At 51.2% G+C, this 21,458-nt stretch overlaps 1 protein-coding gene across 1 annotated transcript; it reads right to left on the bottom strand.

The window, feature by feature from the left end:
* Window positions 1–1,005: 1,005 nt before the first annotated feature.
* On the bottom strand, window positions 1,006–20,684 carry LOC132529550 (keratin, type II cytoskeletal 75-like). Its single transcript, XM_060166182.1, is given in 11 exon segments — window positions 1,006–1,836; window positions 3,683–3,795; window positions 4,315–4,346; window positions 4,550–4,777; window positions 4,780–4,794; window positions 13,771–13,896; window positions 15,782–15,971; window positions 19,413–19,624; window positions 20,133–20,244; window positions 20,246–20,502; window positions 20,505–20,684. Coding segments are annotated over 11 exon segments (1,449 nt in total). The 5' UTR covers window positions 20,628–20,684; the 3' UTR covers window positions 1,006–1,795.
* Between the last annotated feature and the right edge of the window lie 774 nt (window positions 20,685–21,458).

Raw genomic sequence — 21,458 nt, 5'->3', positions numbered from 1 at the left:
GGGCATGGCTGCACAGCACTGAGGGGGATGCGCCGGGGCCTGTAGCTCATGTCCAGGACTGAGCTGGGGTGCCCTCACTACTGGGATGAGTCTGCCTAGTGGACGGTTCCAGACAAGTCTCCCTTCCCCTGGGGCCTGGGCCACTCTAGGATGGGAATTCCCAAAGGGATGGTCGCCAGGCTCAAGCCCACCTCATTGTGAGGGTGGGGGAATCTTCTCTCCTCCTCCTCCTTTACTCCACTGGGGTGCCTCCTGGGCCTTGGGTAGTCATCTTTGGGACAGAGGTGGGTGGCCTGTTGTCATCTCTGTTTCTGCTGACTGCAGGCCGAGCATTCCTGTAGTTTTCAGAGCTTTGAGTGCTTAATCAGCAAGGAGCTTAGCTGGCTCTAGGGCCAGATCCAGAGTGACAGGGCTTCAAGTGGGAATGGAGGCCATGAGGCCCCCGTTGTCCCATCCCCTCCTTCCCGGGTGTGGATGTGCATCCCTAAAGCCACCGGCCCTCACCCGTCTGACGCCGCACACTCTGGTTCACGGCTGCTGATCCCTCAGCCTGGAGCCCCTGCTGGGCTTCCTTGCTTCCCCTCAGTCCTGCTGGCCTTTGGGATCCAGCTTGCCTGCCCCCTCCCCTGGGGATCTTTCCGAGGCCCGTGACCAGGGTAGGACCCTCAGTTATGTCCTCCTTCACAACAAGCCTGACATCTGTAATTTCCTGTTCCAGGTCTGTACTCTCAGGTAGGCTGTAAGCCCCAGGGGCATGGATTGGGGCCAGGGCCCCATTTTTTAAAAATAGCTTTATTAAGATATAATTCACATATCATATAATTCGCTCATTGAAAATTACAATTCAGCGGTTTTAGTATATTCCCAGATAAGTGCAACCGTCACCCCAGTCCCTTTTAGAATGTTCTCATCGCCTCAAAAGAAACCTTTGGCTGTCCCCGCCACCCCATCTTCTCTCCCCTCCAGCCCACTAGGCAGCCACAGATCTACTTTCTGTCTCTGTAGATTGCCCTAATCTGGAATTTCATATGAATGGAATCATAGAACATGTGGTCTCTGTGTCTGGCTTCTTTTATCTCCCTCATGTTTTCAAGGTTCATCCATGTTGGAGCACGTATTAGTACTTCACTCCTTTTTATGGCCAAATAATATTTCATTGTATGGAGAGACCAAATTTTGATTATCCATTCATCCACTGATGGACATTTTGGTTGTTTCCACCTCTTGGCTCTTGTGAATAGTGATGCCATGAACATTCACGTACGAGTTTTTGTGTGGACATGTTTTCATTTCTCTTGGGTATCTACCTAGGAGTGGAATTGCTGGGTCACATGGTAACTCTGTGTTTAACATTTTGAAGAACTGCTGGACTGTTTTCTAAAGTGGCTGCACCAGTTTATGGTCCCTACCATGGGCTCTAGGAACTGTGTCTACTGTCCCTCCTGGTAGGTCAGCCCTGGCTGGGGCTGCCTTGTTCACCACAGAGACACCAGCCCCTGGGTGGTCTGACCCATGACAGGTGCTTGATAAATATTATATTGAGTGAATGAAAAAGCAAGTGGGTGGGTTCTTTTTAATATGTTGCCCATACGTCAGTAACCCTTGTCCGTTCAGACCCTGTCCTTGTAATCTTCTCTGTGAGCTTCTCCCTGATCTCCTTGCCTGGCATAATCACAAGTTGCTTTTCCTTGTCGTTTCCATTCTCTCTGGCTGTCACTGCTCATGACTCCTCTGTGAGGCTGAGAGTCACTCTAGGTTTCCGAGCATGTTGTAGTCACCTCTGTATCACCAGCTTCTAATGCAGGGCTTGGCACAGAAGAGATGCCCTATGCGGGGCTGTGGGGGAAGAGGAGATGCACCCCAGCGCTCAGGAGAGGGGAGCCACAAGGGGACATCTGTAGTGGGGGGATTTTTACAGGGGATCAGTGAGGCAACGGGGAGGGTATCAGGGTCAGGCAGAGGTGGAACCGCTGCCACCAAGTCTCATTTCCAGGTCTTGGGGCTCCCGAGAGGGAGAGGAGGCTAGGGGGTGCCCCGCCCTAGCCAGTCTGCTGCCTATCTTCCCTGCTTTCCCCAGGTCTGCACCTGCCCTGCCTGGGGACCTGGCTGGGGAGGCAGAGTCCAGGATTTCAGGCTGCCGAGTACAGACATGACAGACTTTCTCTAGGACATATGCAGGGGACCATGTGGTGAGGAGGTCTGTGGGGAATAGGGCTGTGGTTTTTAACGTGGCAGGTGACTTGCAAACTATTGGGGTGTGATGTGCAGGTTTTAAGTGGAATTTGTATGGCTCCGCACTCACTCCACAGGCCACTTGCCAATCATTCATATGTAGTTTTCCCTTTTGTATAATAACCTCTCTTTCCACTCCCAACCCCACACTCCGCACCAGCCCCCAGTTCCCCAAAGCTGCCCATCAGTTCCCCTTCAGCCTCATTGCCGTCCACAGAGCAGGGCCAATACTCCTGATTCCCGTAGCCTGGGAACAGTCAGTTGATTGGCAACAGACAAGCCCAGAGGCTCACAGCAGAGACGTGGATCCCTGGGTGGGCAGGGCTTCTGCAGATGCAGCACAATTCGGGAGTAGGGGTTGTGCTCTGGGGAGGTGGGGTCAGCTCAGCCCCTCCCCTCCGCTCGCAGCCCCTGAGTCAGGGCCTCCAAGTGTGCTGAGGCAGCCCCCTATCGCTGCAGCCAGGAGAGCACATTCATATCCGACCCAAAGCAAGAGGAACTCAAAGGAGAGGGAGCAGGGCAGGGCTGGCTACGTGCAGAGGGTAGGGGTGGGGCTGATTCCATTGTCCCTTTGTTCAGTAAACACTCCATGTCCCCTTGCCTTTGTGCTAGGCATTTCTTAGCCGTCAGCTGCCACTGTGAGCTCAGGAAAAAATGTATTTTTATAGCGCCAGTTCAACACACCTGAGCAGGTAAATCTACTGCCCGAAGACCACCTCTTGATTCTGTGTGCTAACTGAGAGGAGCATGGACAGGTCCCGAGCGAAGCTGAAATCCTGGCACCTGGCTTGGGAATTTGGAATGGGATTTGGGGGTATTTTGATATTTGTAATAGTGCGTGTATTAGGTGGGTGTTAAAAGGAGTTCACTTTTTAGGCGCATGACAGACCGAGGTAAGAGGGGAGGGGAATGTCCCGGGGTCGGGGGAGGCTGGCTTTGTGGGGAAAGTTCCATGGGACGATCCACAAAGCAGAGCTGTGATGTGCCCATTTGGCCGTCTCATGGGGAAGAGAAGTGTTTGGGGGCCATTGCCATTCTCTTGGCCGCACTAGAGCCTGACTGTCCGTGGTCCAGATACACGGCGGATGCATTTTCGTTCTTTGCATCCCACCCCCACCCCAGGACCCAGCGCAGGGTCTGCACACAGCTAAGTGAAAGGTGACTCTTGAAGATACCTGACGGGCGGCTCACGGAGAAAACCCAAGGGAAAACTTCGATCAGTATAGGAAGGTGGGATTTTGGAACAGCCTTGTCTTCAACCCTGGTGGCAGGGGGACAACATCCAGGCTGGGGGCTGGTGCCCTGGCCCCTGGGCTTCTAGCCTCTGGGGCTGTACTAACACTTGTGGCAGAAGGAGCCACCCCCAGCCCCTAGCTTCGTGCTGGAGCTCCACCTGCTTCCACAGCCCAGTAGCCCCCGGGGCTCACAGGGGATGTAGATTTCTCCGTACCCATGATGCTGCAGCCCCCGCTGCTCTTGAGGACGCTGGTGTCCCCTGGACAGTACACGGGTGTGCTGACCACACTTGGCTCGTAGAGGATGTGCCTTTGGAGCTGTTCACAGCTGCGGGAACAGGAAAGGATACTCAGGGCCCTGCCCTGAAACATCTCGGCCAGGCCAGGCCCCCACCTGCTGCAGCTCCCTTCTAAGGACATTCCCATCCCAGCTACCAACTTCCATGTCTCTCACTCTGGCCACATAAAGTGCTTAGCAGTTCCCCACGTGTCTCTCCTCTTGCCCCAGAGCCCTATCTTCTGCTTCACCCTCTCTGTTTCTATTTGTCTGAGCCTGCTTCAAATCCTCTTTCTCCAGAAAAACATCCCCTTGTCTATATGGTTCCTTGCAGCTTCTGGGCCCTGAAGCACTGGGACCACGCTGCATGTCTGCCCCTGATTCTCACTCCCATAGACTTGGGTAGCTCTGAGGGAGAGCCTTTCCATCTTCCAGGAGCTCCAGGCAAACAGAACTCTTCCTTTGGGGTGGGGGAAGCACGCTGAGGTTTGGGCAGGGGCCAGTGTGGTCTATTATGGGTCGATCAGCTCCCAAGACCCCAGAACCGCTGGGGAGGGCTCATCTACTCACAGATATTCACGGGCCCAACACCTTCCTGCAGCCTGGGGGTGGGAGGCAAAGGAGACACAAGGGAACTGCATCAGAGAATGAGGCCAAGAGGCACGTGGCACCCCACCGCTTCTGCCTGCTCCATGGACCCTGTCAGCGAGGAGGGCCTGTGGTCTGCGTGCTGTTTTAGATTTTCCACGACTGTGGGATGGGCAATGGCAGCAACAGCAAGCAGAAGGCAGGAGAACAGACATACCTGGTGCCCATCCTTGACTGAGCCGTGCTCCTCGCCCTCCAGCAGGCGCCTGTAGGTGGCGATCTCGATGTCCAGGCCCAGCTTGGAGTTCATCACCTCCTGGAACTCCTTGAGCAGGCAGGCCATGTCCTGCCTGGTCTTCTGCAGGGCCTCCTCCAGCCCAGCCAGCTTGCACTTGGCGTCGTTGAGGGCCGCCTCCCCCTGCTGCTCCGCCTCGGGCATGGCGCACCCTCCAGTTTGCAGCGCTGGGAGGAGAGGGCACAGAAAGGCATTACGGGGCGCCCTGGAGAACAGAGAACACGGTCGTTGTGAAACAATTAGAAACAATATATATGGGTCTCATCCCCCAGTTTCTGGACAGAACGCCCCCAAACCTTGCAATTTCCTAAGTGATAAGCACACTAAGATCATCCTTTGTTCTAACGTTTGGTCTTTGACCCTGGTTTCTGACACAGAGTCCCTAAACCCCTTAGAATTTCCTGGGTATTGGCAATGTCTTTTGTTTAATGAAGGTGACTCTAGGTAGGCTCCTGGATGGGGGCTGGTCACCAGAAAGACCAAGCCATGATTAGAAGCTGGGAATTTTCAGCCCACCCTGCAAATCTCCCGAGAGGGGAGAGAGGCTGGGAACGGAGGTAATAATTGATCATGCCTAGGAGAGGAAGCCTCCATAAAATCCCAACAGTAGAGGATTCAGAGAGCCTCCAGGCTGGTGACCAGGCGGAGGTGTGGAGAGAATGGCACGCCTGGAGAGGGCAGGAAGCTCCACACCCCTCCCACATACCTTGCCTTATCCATCTCTTCCACCTGGGTGTTCATCCGTATCCCTCATCATATGCTTTTATAATAAAGCAGTAGATGTAAAGGAATCTATTTTCCTGAGTTCTGTGAGCAACTCCAGCAAATTAATCGAACCTGAGGAGGGGGGTCATGGAGACCTCCAATATATAGCCGATTGGTCAGAAACACAACCTGGACTTGTGATTAGCATCTGAACTGGGGGCAGCCTTGTGGGACTTGGGGGGCAGTCCCTAACCTGTGGGAACTGATGCTATCTCCAGGTAGGTAGTGTCAGAAGTGCGTTAGTTGTAGAACACCCAGCTGGTGTTGCAGAACTGGTTAGTATGGAAACACCCTTCCCCCATATCTGGTATCAGAAAGTGCTGTGAATGTGATAGTGGGAGGGTAAGGGAGGGACACAGGAGGAAGAGTGAGTTTTTCCTACAGTCATGGTTATGTGTCAGATTCAAATCTGCTGTGGGTTTCATCCTAGGATTGCGACATCTGGTTCCTCTGGGGGATGGGGACCAGTTCTCTTGTCTGTAACACCTCAAGGAGATCTGTGAGTTTCCTCTAGATAAGCCAAACAATTTCTTTGTGACTAATAGATTTTAAGTGTCTGCCTGGTCTTCACTAGCCTAGAGAAGAGAGTGAGTCTGAGTTTATGAACTCTGCGGGGTCACCTTGAATTTCAGGATCATAGAATTAGAGTCTTTGGTTGGAAGGGGCCTTGGAGAACATCTTTTCTATACTCCCATCTAGTGAAGAATCCTTGCTATTCCATCTTGATGCAGTAGGTTGCCTAGCCTCTGTTGGGGGCCTCACTGTTTCCTGAGCCTGCTCATCCTGCTGTGGGTCAGCTCTTCTGTAGAAAGGGCTCGCTCCCTCTCGTGGGAAACAGCGCAAGTTTATTCCCTCCTCAACTGGGCCCCCAGGGAGGATGGACCCCCCCCATCCCGACCAAGACCAGATGGCGGGTTACCCTGTGATGGCCTCATCTGGGCTTTGACATTCTCAATGTCTTGCTGCAACCACTGAATCAGCTTGTTTATTTCCAGAATCTCGTTCTTGCCGTTGTGGAGGTTGTCACAGTGGGTCCCGCCTGTCAGCCGCAGCTCCTCATACTACCACACAGGGAGGTCAGAACCTGGGCACCCACACTGTTGTCCCTCCCAGCCCCCTTTCCCACTGTCCCCAGTGTCTCCTCTCCTAACTTCCTGGGTCAGGTGCTTTTGGATTCTTACACTTGTTCTGTTCCCCATCCCCTCTCCATTTCTGGTCCTTTTCTGGGCTATTCCTTATTCCTTTCTCATATTCCAGCCCTGAATCTTTAGGCTTATTAAATTCTCCTCTAAGCCCCAAACTCGCCTCCTCTCTGTTTAGTGATTCTGTGTCTTGTCCTTTTCTCTCCGCCCTGGGATTTCCCTCCGTTTTTCTCCATCCCTGCTCTGGACCTTGGAAAGAGATTCTGTGCTCAGCCTGGGGTGCGTAACAGACCAAGGCCTGAGGACACAGCACATCTGCCCCCGCCGGGGTGAATATGTTTGTATATTCTCCTTCAAAACAATTGAAAACAAAATGCAATATTATTTCCTATCTTGGTTTAACACTTTTTTATTAAACTTTTGTACATTGAATCTGATTTCTGAATAGTGTGTTATAGATTACATTAATAGATTAAACATTTAGCCAACTTTGTATTTTCTGCACATAATGGATGGGAGCGTTTTGCATAGAAAATGCAAAACAGGATAAGCACAAGTCACTCTCTTTGGTTACTGTGAAAAAGCCTGTAGTTGCCCAATCAATACCCATTCTCCTCTTCTTCAAACAGAAGCCCAGATAAGAGAATATTTCTCAGCTTTCTCATCAACGAGGTGCACGGCCGTTGCTGGGTAGGGCTTCTAGGAAAGCTGTTTAAAGTCAGAGATGATTCAGTTGTCATGTTCCTTTTGCCCTCTCTTCTTCTGCCTGCTTGGAATGAACATGTGAGATTGGTGGTATCGCAGCCATCTTGGGACACGGGGCAACCATGAGGATTAAAGCACTATGCTAAGAATGACAGAACAGAAAGCTAGAAGGAGCCTGTGTTCCTGATGGTGACACAGAACCCCAGAGTCATCTGTGGGCAGTCTACTTCTTTACTTTCAAATTATTTGAGAAAAAAGTAAAAACCAAATTTGTTTCAACTGTCATTATTATTATTGATTTCTGATCCTCACGGCTAAATACAATTTTTAAATAATAGAGTTATCTTTCTGGTTCTAACTTAGGAGGATGGGAAACTGTGGTTATTTTTCCTGAGTCCACCTGACTGATAAATGGCCCGGGAGAGCAACTGGAGGAGGGGCCGGCCGGAGCAAAACCTGGCCGTGGGTGAGCCACAGACTGAGTCACAGGGAGCTGGCGCCAGGCCAGGGTTTGATACCTTGATCACCATGGATCTCCAGAAAAAGGGTAGAGCATTGCTTGGGACACTCCCTGGAGATTGGTGCCCATTGCCTTCAGAGAAAAGTCCAAAGGCCTCAGTGCAGCTCTGCTGTGATCTGGCCCTGTGTCTCCAGCTACATTGCCTTCATGGTGCTTCCTTTCATGCCTCACCTCAGCCAGACGTCCTTTCCCCCGTGCTTATGGAAATCATACTTGGCCTTCGAGATCCCGACCACACCCCAGCGCCTCCGCCTTTCCAGACACAATTTGTTACTTGCATCATCATCCTATTCCCTTGGCCTGCAGCTTGACCTTAGCGGTCACTTCATGCTACCTCGTATCTCAGTTTGGCTGGTTCCACGTTTCTCTCCCGTGGGCTGTAATTTCCTTGAGGACGGGGATGCTGTGACTCTTAGTATCCTCATGGTTCCACACACCCCAGTAAGGCCCTCCTTCCCTGGCCACCCTGTTGCAACCCGTATTCGCACCACACTCCCTACGCTTCACCCTGATTTATTTTCTCCGTAGCACGTGTCCATCTAACATACATCCACTGTACTTATTCGTCTTGCCTGTCCCGCCCCTGCCCCTGCCTCTGGAATGAAAGTGACACAAAGGCAGGGATTGTTTGTGCTGTTCCCTGCTGGACCTCCAGCACCTAGAACGGTGCTTGGCAAACGACGGATGCTCAATGAATGAATGAAGGAATGAATGAGTGAATAATAATGGTGCCTTTCACAGATAGGGTGGGCAAGACCGAGATGATAATATTTGTTAAATCAAATTGCCCTCAGGGACACCAACTGCCCTCCCAGCAAGGCCCTAAATTACCTAAGTCTGGGGCCACCTGAATCACGGTTTCTGCTCCACTATTAGTAACCACCCCATGCCATTAGCCTCCTCCCATGCCCGGAAGCCCAGAGTCCTCTTTGTCATCATTGCCAATTAGCATTCCTTGCCAGTTAGCATTCCTTGCCACGCCAGGGCCTGGGTGTGGCATGGCCCTCAGTCTCTCCTCACCCGCTTCCTGGGGGATAGTGGGCCTGGGGTCCCCCGGGCCCCGCCTGGGCCTCCCCCGGCTCTGGTACCAGGCCTCTGCTTGCGCTTTGCTGCGGCTGGCGATTTTGTCGTACTGGGCTTCGATCTGGGAAACGATGCCGCCCGCCTGCAGCTCCTGGCTTTTGTCCACCTTCACAATGATGGAGGTCTCTGAGATCTGAGACTGCAGCAGGCTGATCTCCTCGGTGTGGGGACCCTGGGAGATTGGCCCCTGGCTGACCACCTGTGGGCAGCATGGCTGCAGGTACCTCCTCATATAAGCTTTTCAGGAAGTCGATCTCCTGGACCAGAACCTCCACATTGGTCCCAGGTCAGCCTTTATCAGGAAGGCTGTGTCCATATCCTGCGGCCAGAGAAGTGACAGTCGTAACCTGGGGCCATCCCTCTGCCAGCTGGGCCACCAGGCAAGGTGGTGGCAGGTGGCGGGTGTGGGACCCACCTTTCCTAACTTAGGCCTATGTGGAAGGGAAGGGGTGACAAAGCCAAGGATGGAGTGAGGGGCCCCCAGCCCCAGGACCCCATGCCTGGGCCTGGCATTCTGATGGGGAAGCATCTGAAGACAATGGGGTTAAAGGAGCCTTGAATGCATTCCTCAGAGCTCCCTATGGACCTCAGGCCAGAAAATACATCGCTATCTATGTGAGGGATCAACAAGATGACTTTCATCTCTGGGAGTTTGAGTCAGAGTCTTTGTTTCGGCTTTGATTTGGCATTTGCAACATCTCCAGCTTCTTGGGCAGGTGTAAATACAGCCCTTAACATGAGTTGGGAGCTGGAGGCCAGGTCAGTCCCCGTCCTTCTGCAAGGGGCGGGGGAGGCTGGCCTTCCTCTCTCCCAGGGTCTGCGGGGTGGGCGGGCTGCAGGTACATTCGGACACGGTCCAGGGGCTGAGTGTCCCCAGGCCCAGCGGGCCGGCTCGGGGGGCCTTCTCCCTCCCTGGGCCATCCTCCCTCACCTTCTTCAAGGCAACAAACTCATTCTCAGCAGAGGGCTGCAGGGAGAGCTCCTCTTCATGTCTGGCGGAATGGGCAGGGGAAAATGTTTTAGTTGGGCTTGTGGGGTTTGGAAGGGAGTTGGTATCAGGCCTGAGGGTAGGAGCCTCTGGGGGCAAATCCGTGTCTCACCGACTGAATGCCCTAGGGAGGCACCAGGCCCAGCCCCATCTCTGGACACGTCTGGCTCCTCCATCCACTCAACACAGATGACTTTTATCATTGCTTCTCATTAGCAAGTTTACCTTCCATGCCACTGCCCAGTAGCCTGTTCCTGTGTCGAATCATTCTCTGGGAAGTCCTTCTTAAAGCTACCTTTATTCTATCTTGCTGCTGAGGAAGCTTACGTCATCTAGGCGTTCCCTCTTGGAGGGCAGTGAAGAGTTGGCTGCCTGCTGCTGGCGCAGCTGTCTTTTCTGAGTTGTTCTGAGAGTTGGCTGTAGTCACTGAAATCCCAGCTGACCCCGAGCCCCTCCTCACCAAGAGAGTTCTGAGCCTGGCCTCTGCCTGCAGCTTACTTGCAGAGACAGCAATTACTCACTCTACCAGATCCTCAGAGACAGCCCGCCTATTTCCTCTAGGCTCCAAGGGAGCTCCTCACCCACTCACTGCCCCCGAAGGCAACGGAATCGGGGTCAGGGATTTAGTCTGGCCGAATGACTCACTTTGATGAGTGACATCGATGCATTTAAAGCTTCCCCATGCTTCCTAATGCCTGTCCTTCCGTTTTCCAGCATAAGTCTGGCGCTGCGCAGGCTCAGGACACTGAGCCTGCCGCCTGGGTTTCAACCCCAGCTCTGTCCTGTGCTAGTCATGTGACTTTGAGTAAGTGACTGGGCCTCTCTGGGCCTCAGTTTCATCATCTGTAGAATGAGGATAACACTGGTCCTGCCTCACAGAGCTGCTGTGTTACAAATATCACACTAGTTAACGTCTGCAAAGCGCCACGCCTACGCCTGGCACAGGGTACTGTGTATTTGCTATTATTGTTAAAATACCATCTGGTCTCATCCTTCTCCTATTGCCCTACTTTTAAAATCAAAAGTCCTGGGCTTCCCTGGTGGCACAGTGGTTGAGAGTCCGCCTGCCGATGCAGGGGACACGGGTTCACGCCCCGGTCTGGGAAGATCCCACATGCTGCGGAGCGGCTGGGCCCGTGAGCCATGGCCGCTGGGCCTGCACGTCCAGAGCCTGTGCTCCGCAACGGGAGAGGCCACAACAGTGAGAGGCCCGTGTACCACAAAAAAAAAAAAAAAAAAGAGTCATGTACCCCAATGTTCACTGCAGCTCTATTTACAATGGCCAGAACATGGAAGGAAACTAAGTGTCCATCGACAGATGAATGGATAAAGAAGATATGGCACATATATGTAATGGAATATTACTCAGCCATAAAAAGAAATGAAACTGAGTTATGTATAGTGAGGTGGATAGACTTAGAGTCTGTCATACAGAGTGAAGTAAGTCAGAAAGAGAAAACAAATACCATATGCTAACACATATATATGGAATCTAAAAAAAAAAGTTTCTGACAAACCTAGGGGCAGGACAGGAATAAAGACGCAGACGTAGAGAATGGACTTGAGGACAAGGGGAGGGGGAAGGGTAAGCTGGGACGAAATGAGAGAGTAGTAATGACATTTATACACTACCAAATGTAAAACAGATAGCTAGTGGGAAGCAGCTGCATCTCACAGGGAGATCAGCTCAGTGGTTTGTGACCACTTAGAAGGGTGGGATAGGGAGGCTGGGAGGGAAACGAAAGAGGGATGGGATATGGGGATATATGTGTACATATAGCTGATTCACTTTTTTGTACAGCAGAAACTAACACAACATTGTAAAGCATTTATACTCTAATAAAGATGTTAAAAAAAAAAGAAAGGTGTGGAATTTGGGGAGGTGGGAGGTGCAGCCGGTGGCTCTTCCAAACCCATGCAGAAGGATTACATCCAACCTCCCATTACCCCCTCTGTGGCCCCTCTCTCACTTGCAAAGAGGTAAGAATGGTGACTTTAAAGACCCTCCTAATACAGCTCTTTTTAACGAACTCAGAACCTCAAACCTTCTCAAAATGAACCCCCTATAGATGGGATCCCCTCCAATGCCCCCTGTATCCCTGCCACCCTCCAGCATGCCCACCAGCTCCCCAGACCCCAGCCATATACACTCCAAACGATACAAGAGGATGTCATACTCACAGATGTTAACTGGAGAAACACCCTCTCCGCTCGGCCTGATTGGGGGGGAGGGGGGAGAAGGAAGGTTACTGTGGTGTCCAGCAGCTTACAGCCATTGGAAGCGACGTTTTTGCAATTGTTTTAAATGTATTTAGAAAAACCTGAATTATTTTTTATTGCAGAAGTAATGGAGGTTGAAATTATTTAAATACTAGTAGTATTAAAAATAATAATCTAATGAATGAAATAATGCAGAGTTTGGGGTTCATAGGAGTCAAACCTGTAATCTCAGAAACACATTTTTTGGTGTAAATGAGGTAGACACCTTAAGAAAATTAAAGCTAATCATATGCTACTGTCAGCTGGAAAGGTAGGGGTATCATAGAACAAGAAGAGCTCTCTTTCAATAATGGACTCTTGTCAGGCACTGAGGCTATTACAGGTGTGGAGAGGAGTCTGAGTCATAAGTGTAACGATAACAATAATAAGTCTATCATTGTAGCAAGTAGAGTAGTTTTGCTTTAGCATCTTGAGGACAGAAGTGGCATTCATTATAAACACAGACAGAACATTAAAAAGGGCTACCTACCTACTACCTACATTATGCCACTTAATTCTCTCAACACCCCATTAAGTAGGTTTTATTATCTCAGTTTTACAGATGGCGAAATTGAAGATCAGAGAGGTTAATTAACTTGCCCATGATCACAAAGCTGGATTTGAGGTCAGATTCATTTGACTCCAGAGCGCATATCTTTGGCCATTAAACTGAAAGATAGCTAACATTTATTGACCATTTGCTGTGTCCCATGCATTGTTCTAAGAGCTTCATATATAGTCCCTCACTTTAGCCCCCTTAATAACATATAAGATAGAAACTGTGGTTATCCCCATTTTACAGGTGAGGACTGGAGAGATGAAGTAATTGGCCCTTGGTCACACAGGTGGTAACTGGCGAGCACAAAGCTCCCATGGGGCTTTGGGGATCATGTGACCTGGCCTCTTTATTCCATCACTAAAGAAATTGAAGGCTGGGGTTGGGCAGGGGAGGGGATGCTGAGTTTCCTAAGCTTACATAGCTAGTTAGTGGTAGACCTGTCAACCCAAATCCTAGGACAGTTTATTCTCAGTTCATACCACATATCCAGACCCACCGTGTAACCAACTTTCTCCTTTGATAGAAGTTGATTATGGAGACCCAATCAGCTCCTAAATTTCTATGGGGTGCTAAAAGTAGTTACACCTCAAATGTGGGAATCTGCTCATGATTTCCCTGGAAAGAAATTGCACCTGTATTCTTTGTCATAGTCCAATTCCACCTGCGTTTTGCTCCCTTTTCCAGGCAAGGAGGGGCCTGCAGCACCTGAGCCCCTAGGAATGCCCAGGCAGCTGGGATGGAGTTGGTGCATCTGCCCTCACTTGCACTCCTCGCCCTCCAGCAGCTTCCTGTAAGTGGCGACCTCCATGTCCAAGGCCAGCTTGATGTTCATGAGCTCCTGTACTCACGCAGCAGCTGTGCCATGTCCCGCTTGGCCTTCTGCAGGGCCTCCTCCAGGTCCACCAGCTTGGCCTGTGCATCCTTGAGGGCCAGTTCTCCGTGCTGTTCTGCGTCGGCGATGGCTGTGTGCAGGTTGGCACACTGTAAGGAAAGGAGGAAGCCGTGAGCCTTACTGCTAACCTCTGGAGATCTGGTGCTTCTTGGGTAGGAGTCCTGTAAGAGTGGCAGAATGACCCGGAAGAAATGAGTGTGTGGGGAGCTCTGGGCCCTGCCAGAATGTACCTGCATCTTGACGTTGTCGATCTCGGCTCTCAGCCTCTGGATCATCTGGTCCGTCTCAGAGATCTCTCGTTTGGTGTTGCGGAGATCATCGCCGGGCCGGCCTGCCGTGACCTGCAGCTCCTCGTACTGATGCCACCAGAGTAGAGTCAGTCACTCCATCAAACACTGGCAAGGGCACTGCCTGTGCACCCAGCCTGGCCCTCGGTGCCCTGAGCGGGCCCATCCATTCACTGATCGTTCGCACATTCCCTCGCTTGTTTCTTGAGCACATCTACTCGCCAGGTGTGTCCTGGGCTCTGGGAATATCATGAAGAGCATAATCAGAGCCCTGCCTACAGTTTTCTGGCAACAATCAAACCAGCATATTATCAAGTTTATGGTTCCAAACTGAGATGAGTCCCTTAGGAATTGAACAGTGGCTATGGGGGTGTGACAAAGGAATCTGACCTCGATATGGAAGTGGCTGGGGGGATGGGCAGGGAAGTCCTTCAAGAGATGGGGATACTTGAGCCGCGCGCTGAAGGCTGGGAAGGATTGACTTAAGTGACCGGCTTGGGGGAGAATATTCCAGACCGGGAAACAGCCTGTGTGCGAACACCCTGGGATAGGAAAGCGCACACAGAGCTCTAGGAGTAACAGGTGATTTGGCATTGTCCTTGGGGGGGTGGTTCTTGGTCATGGGGCATACGTCCAGACCAACTGTGACCATGAATTTTGGTGGCCCTCCTGACACAGGTGTTGGGGAAACAGGGAGGAGATGCAGGGGAACGGTGTTGGACGGTGTCCAGACTGTAGAGTACCCCATTCTGAAGACTTTGTAACAGAATCCTCCATCTCAGGTGGCTCTCTGTCTAATAGTGCGTATCCAGGACACACTCATTTAGGAGAAATAAATGTACCCAATGTCCTCCAGCAGCCTGAAGAAAACCCACGCCCTTGCCCAACAGAAGAAGAGCCCCTGCCTGAGTGAAGATCTGTCCAGTTTTGAAAGTGCTGAATAGTTCACCTTCTTCGTTTCTAGACACACACAGTTAAAGGGAACAGCAGCCTTGCCAGCAAAGGGAATCGTTCGCTATACATTTCAACCATCCCACCTGGAGTTAAGTGCATCCCACCTCCACTTACCACCAAGGGGCTGCCTCGCCCTTGCACCCCTGGCACCTGACACCCTGCTTCCTTTCTACCACGTTGCAGTGGTAGGGACTAAGTCCATGCCCAGATCAGGGCAAGGGATGGGAGCCAGTTTGTAGGTGAGCAGCTGCCCCAGAAAAGCACCTGCATTTGGCAGAGAATTGATCTCATGGGTTGGACCATCCATGCTACTACACCCCTCCAAAGCCAAACCTTCTGGCCATCTGCGTCTTTGGATAGTAGCTCTCTGTGGTTATTCCAACCTCCCTCTTCCCAGTGCAAACTCTTTTGTTCAGCAGTGTTCATTTCTGCCTTGCAGCCCCACGGGACCGCTTGCTCAGCCTTGAACCCCTCCCTGCTCCTTGGCAATCTTTTCCTCTCATTGCTTCCAACACAGACTGAAAACCCACCCTTCCTGGAAGTGTTTTATTAGTGCTTTTTCCTTTCTGTGACTGTTCATTCACTTCATGGCCTCCCAGACCTTGGATTCCTTTTGTAGCTCATTCATTTACAACTTTGTAACCCTGCTTGTCATATAGTAGGAGCTCCGTAAATAAACAAGCCCTTTAGAAAGAGTTTTATGACCGTTTCTTGGTTGTTTGAGTCTCATCCAACCCCCAACCAGTTGTAAGTGGTGTGGGGGCTGTGGCTGTCCTTTTGAGCACCCAACATTTCTTGACCACATATCAGTGTGTGTGTATTAGGGTTTCCGCATGCATTTCAAGCTTAGTTTTCATAGTTTTCAACTTGGCTCCTGCCAAGTTGAAAGAAACAGGAGTGCTCACATGATTCCTGAGGCTTGTGGCTAGTAGTTAAACAATGATTTGGGGCTTCAGAGAACACTAGCCCTGGAGCCTATCACGGAGGTGCCCACGCTCACCTTGGTCTGGTACCAGGACACAACATCAGCCCGGCTGCGGTTGGCGATGTCCTCGTACTGGGCTTTGACCTTGGCGATGATGCCATCCAGGTCCAGGATGCAGTTGTTGTCCATGGACAGGACCACCGATGTGTCGCTGACCCGGGTCTGCATTGGGACAGTTCCTGCAGAGCCAGTTAACTCAGCATCACTACAGCAAAAAAAGAAGGGGTCTCGAAATCATGCAGTTGACCTCCCATCTAAGTCAGGAATCCTTTGGCAACCCCGGCAGGGATTTCCCAGCTCTTCTTATGCCAGGCATTTGATGGAGGGCGAGGTCCCATGTCAACCTCTGAGGAGTTTCTGGGTCATAGATCAGTGTGATGGGAGTGTGTCCTCAGCATCCCTTCTCAGGGCTTCCTTCTGTGTATTTTCCCTGAGTATGAAGGATGAGTAAGTGTTCTCTGAATCCAAATTATATCAGGTTGAATACGACTTATGTGATTCATATGCCAACATTAAAGGTTTCTTCGGGATTGGGTGATTTTTCGGACCCTGCTCCCCTCCCCCTGCACAGTGTGAGTTCATCACTCTCTACCCCTCTCTCCCCTTCCACAGACCCAGGTCTCTGCCATCAGAGTGGCAGTGCCCAGACAGAGGCATCTTCAGGGGCCAAGAAACACCCTGACCAAAAGGCTGAGGGGCAGCTTGCCTTATGAACTTTCTGGGATGGAGAAGGGAGACGTGGGTCTTAATTCCCTGGGAATGTTACCCAACGACATGGGATTTTAGGAATCAGCACTCCCTCCTTGCTAGGCCATGGGGTTGGGGGCAGAAGCCTCAGAGGTGGGGTGGGGTTGAATGTGGCAGGATTTCAAGCAGTTCTTCCCAATACCCATGACCTCCTAAGCCCTCCATCCCGGGTAGAGACACTATATGGATAACACCCTGCCACATCCTTTTCTTTTCAGGGTCCAGACATAGGAGGGACAAACACACTTGCAGGCTCTTACTGCCTCAAAGAGCACCCGGAGGAAATTGGTCCCTTTGGTCAGAGAGTTGACCTTGGCCTCCAGGTCCACCTTGTCCATGTAGGGGGCATCCAAGTCCTGGAAAGACGGCACAGAATGCTCCTCTGAGACCCTGGCACCAGGCAGCAAGTCCAAAAGAAGCTGGGCAGACTCTTCCTCCATGGCCCTTACAGTTTGGATTTTAGCAAACTCTGTATCTGGAGTTTGGGGTTGGGGGTGGGTGATTGCTGGGAACTGCAGGCTCGAATCTCCTGGGCTAACCGAAACCCAAGCAGGGTCATTGGGGCCATAAATACAGAGGGAGGATTTTGGCAGGTTTGAGCTATCCAGATATTCTCAAGGTTGAAGTCACTTTTCTTGGGCGGCCTAAGGGTCCATCACCCCACACTCCAGGATTCGGTTTTGAATTTTCTCCTTTGAGAGACATTCCCAACCACTTTCTTCAGAGCCGCAAACTCATTCTCAGCAGCCGTGTGCTTGTTAACTTCATCCTCGTCCCCGTAAGCACAGAGGAGAGAGGGCGTGCTTGTGAGTAAGGGTTATTTTTTGTTTTATTTTTTAACATCTTTATTGGAGTATAATTGCTTTACAATGGTGTGTTAGTTTCTGCTTTATAACAAAGTGAATCAGTTATACACATACATATGTTCCCATATCTCTTCCCTCTTGCATCTCCCTCCCTCCCACCCTCCCTATCCCACCCCTCTAGGTGGTCACAAAGCACCGAGTTGATCTCCCTGTTCTATGTGGCTGCTTCCCACTAGCTATCTATTTTACGTTTGGTAGTGTATATATGTCCATGCCACTCTCTCACTTTGTCACAGCTTACCCTTCCCCCTCCCCATATCCTCAAGTCCATTCTCTAGTAGGTCTGTGTCTTTATTCCCGTGTTACCCCTAGGTTCTTCATAACCTTTTTTTTTTCTTAGATTCCATATACCTGTGTTAGCATATGGTATTTTTTCCCTCTTTCTGACTTACTTCCCTCTGTATGACAGACTCTAGGTCTATCCACCTCACTACAAATAACTCAATTTCATTTCTTCTTATGGCTGAGTAATATTCCATTATATATATGTGCCACATCTTCTTTATCCATTCATCTGTTGATGGACACTTAGGTTGCTTCCATGTCCTGGCTATTGTAAATAGAGCTGCAATGAACATTTTGGTACATGACTCCTTTTGAATTATGGTTTTCTCAGGTTTTATGCCCAGTAGTGGGGTTGCTGGGTCATATGGTAATTCTATTTTTAGTTTTTTAAGGAACCTCCATACTGTTCTCCATAGTGGCTGTATCAATTTGCATTCCCACCAACAGTGCAAGGGTGTTCCCTTTTCTCCACACCCTCTCCAGCATTTATGAGTGAGTGTTTGATTGAACTCTTCCCAGACCGAGGAGGACTGTACTGGTGCAACAGGAGCTAAGAAACCTTAAGTTCTTCCCAGCTCTTCCGCTGACCTGTGTGTGACTTTGGGTAATTCACTTAACCTCTATTTCTCCCCCTGTAAAAGGGGAATAATTTCTTCTGCCAGAGTTTCTTTTTCCCTTTTTTCTTTTGTAAGACTAGAAGGTGAGCGTGCAACTGATAGGAATAGAAATACATATTTATGCAACTCCATCCTCTTAGAGATGCACAATTCCAGTCTTTAAAAAATTTTGCTGGGCTTCCCTGGTGGCACAGTGGTTGAGAATCTGCCTGCCAATGCAGGGGATACGGGTTCGAGCCCTGATCTGGGAAGATCCCACATGCCGCGGAGCAACTAGGCCCGTGAGCCACAACTACTGAGCCTGCATGTCTGGAGCCTGTGCTCTACAACAAGAAAGGCTGCGACAGTGAGAGGCCCGCGCACCGCGATGAAGCGTGGCCCCCGCTCGCCACAACTAGAGAAAGCCCTCACACAGAAACGAAGACCCAACACAGCCAAAAATAAAAATAAAATAATAAAAAAAAAGGCAGATGCTTGCTTTACAAAAAAGAAAAAAAATTTTTGCTGCCTCAAGTGCCTGCTGGAACTGTGGGGTAAACTTTGTTCAGGACACTGTTCCGGTCGATTTTGATATATTTTCACTGAACCTCAGGGCAGTCATTTAAGTAGTGTGCTTTTAGTAAGTAGGTGTTGCTCTAACTCAGAAACCAAGGGTGAGCCAGCTAAGGGATTGGCGAGGACCATCCTTTCTGTTAGATACCTCACCTACTGTAGCCTGGGTGATGGCAAGTCAAAATTGCCTCCCCTGAGGAGGATCAGATGGACTGGTTTATACTCTAGTGTGCATCTTGGAAATGCAGGTGTCTCAATAACAGAGCCCATGTCCAGCAGAGTTAAATAATAAGCCGATTATAAAATAATATATTGCTTTCCAGAGTCGGAATCTTTTGTGAGATGACGCAGATGTCCCTTGGCAGTCATGGAGACAGACAGAGTAGGCTTCTTGTTAATAGTGATGCATGAGATGAGGGTCCCTTGGTTACCCCATACTTTGCTGTCTTCTTCTCATGAGATAATGACTGCAAGTCCAAACCTCCCTGACACGGGCATCTGCTCCTTCGCACCCCTCTGGTCCTCATAAAGAGGAGTTCTGGGATGACTGCATGTGATCTAAGGGTCTCCCACTCTCACCTGACTTTGAGATCTTCCCCGACATCCTGCATGGTTCTCAGCTCAGCACCCAGCCTGCCCCTCTTGGTGGTGACGCTGTCCAACTGCCACTGGAGGTTGATGTAGGTGTTGAAGATGGGCTCCAGGCTCTGCCTCACGGTCTTGGTGCCCTGCTCCTGCAGCAGGCTCCATTTGGTCTCCAGGACCTCATTCTGCTGCTCCAGGAACCGCATCTGGATAGGGGAAGAAGAGAGTGAAGTCTGGAGAAACTGGGGAGACAGAGCCAGACACCCCAATTAATACGGGAGAGAGGAAAATTATGCCCATCTGCCAGTGATATAACTGACAACTCCACGTCAAAATGGAAAAGCCCATCAAGCCACCCCGATGTTCTCTGGGGCTCCACAGAACTAGTGAAGTGGGCCTTGGGGGCCTCCATTCCTGGGGTAAGTGTCTCTACAACACCTGCTCTGGGTTAAGTTAGTTTGCCCAGGGAATTTAACAGCTTCACCCTTCCCTCTGTGTTGACTGAACCAGCTGGCATGGCTCCCAAGGAGGATGAGGGGGAATTCCCACAGGTCCTGCGGGGCCCCACCTGCAAATACCTCTGCCCCCCGGGATTGCCGAGTGGATGCGCTTTCCCACAGGGAGGTCGTTGGGTGACTGCTGTGCTCTGGCCGGGGCCTCTCCAAAACTTCCTGCCAACCCAACCGCATGGACGAGTTGCAGCCCCCGGCTCACCTTGTCAATGGAAGAGGCAAACTTGTCATTGAGGGTCTGGATCTGCTCCCGCTCTTCTTTCCGTACCCGCTGGATGGTGGGGTCAATTTGCAGGTTGAGGGGAGTCAGGAGACTGGTTGATGGTGACCTCTTGGATGCCTCCAGGGGGACAGACGGAGAAGCCGGGGCCCCCATAGCCCCCTCCAGTTCTGCCCCCATAGCCGAACCCACCACTGACCTCAATCTCTCTGCTTGCCCTGCCATCAAAGCCACTTCGGAAGCTGCTGCACCCACTGATGGAGACCCGCTTGGTCCCCCCCAGGTTGTAGAGGCTGAGGCTTCCACAGCTGGTCCCAGCACCGCTGATCCTTCCCATCCCTCCACTGCCCACCCCGGGGAGTGGGCCACAGAGACGGAGCTGAAGCGAGAGTGGCTGGTGGCTAGGGTGGTGGCTGAGGCCATGCTGAAGCCCCTGCGGCTGCCTGTCTGGAAGGTGAGAGTGGACTGCCTGGACATGGTGGCTGGGAGAGGCTGGCGAGGAGAGCTCCTGATGTGGGTACGTGTGGAGGGGGATGGAAGAGACAGGGCACCTGGGGCGCCCTGCCCCCTGGGCTTTTATGGGCCTCTGGGAGGGGCGGGGTGTGCTCAGGCAGGCCTCTGATGGCATCTCCTTGGCATCCACCAACCTTGAGCCCACACTCAGCTCCCCTCTGGAAACAGTGTAAAAGCCACTGGTTGGTTCCCTGACATCCCTCCCGCATGTGGAAACTCCTTTCTAGTCGCAACTTGATCAGCAGATGAATGAGAAGCACGTAAATAGCTTTCAGTCACGTCCTAATCATGATCTTATAATGGACTCAGAAAACACTGCCTCATTTCTAAACCACTCTCTTAGGCCTGGGACCAACTCCCTCTTGTCCAAACATCTTGTGTCAACCCCAGTGACTGCGGTTCACTGTTTCCTGTTCCTTCCTATCCCTTAGGTGTGCATCTTATTCCTGAGCACTTTCTGGGCAAATATCCCCCCTCCCGACCCCGTCCCCAGCTCAAGCAGTCCTCCAGATCTTGAAAATCCTGCTCTACCCTCACCTTTATCAGGAATCCAGCCATTTTGATTGCCTCTTTATTTTACTCTGAAGCTGCCAACTCTATTGCATGGGTCACACACGACATTCTGGGGTGTCAGTGTGTGCGTCCGTGCACGCATGTATGTCCTGTCCATTCCTGTATAACGTGACCCTCAAGGCCAGGTCTTCTGCCTGCGTGGAGAGCAGTTGAGAGAGTGGGAAGATGGGTTTGAATCCCGGCCCTGCCGCTTCCTAGTGGTGAGACGTGGGGCCAGTCATG

The sequence above is a fragment of the Lagenorhynchus albirostris genome, chromosome 11 (genome assembly GCF_949774975.1).
Source record: "Lagenorhynchus albirostris chromosome 11, mLagAlb1.1, whole genome shotgun sequence".
Lineage (NCBI taxonomy): Eukaryota > Metazoa > Chordata > Mammalia > Artiodactyla > Delphinidae > Lagenorhynchus > Lagenorhynchus albirostris.
This window is presented reverse-complemented; position numbering and strand designations above follow the sequence as displayed.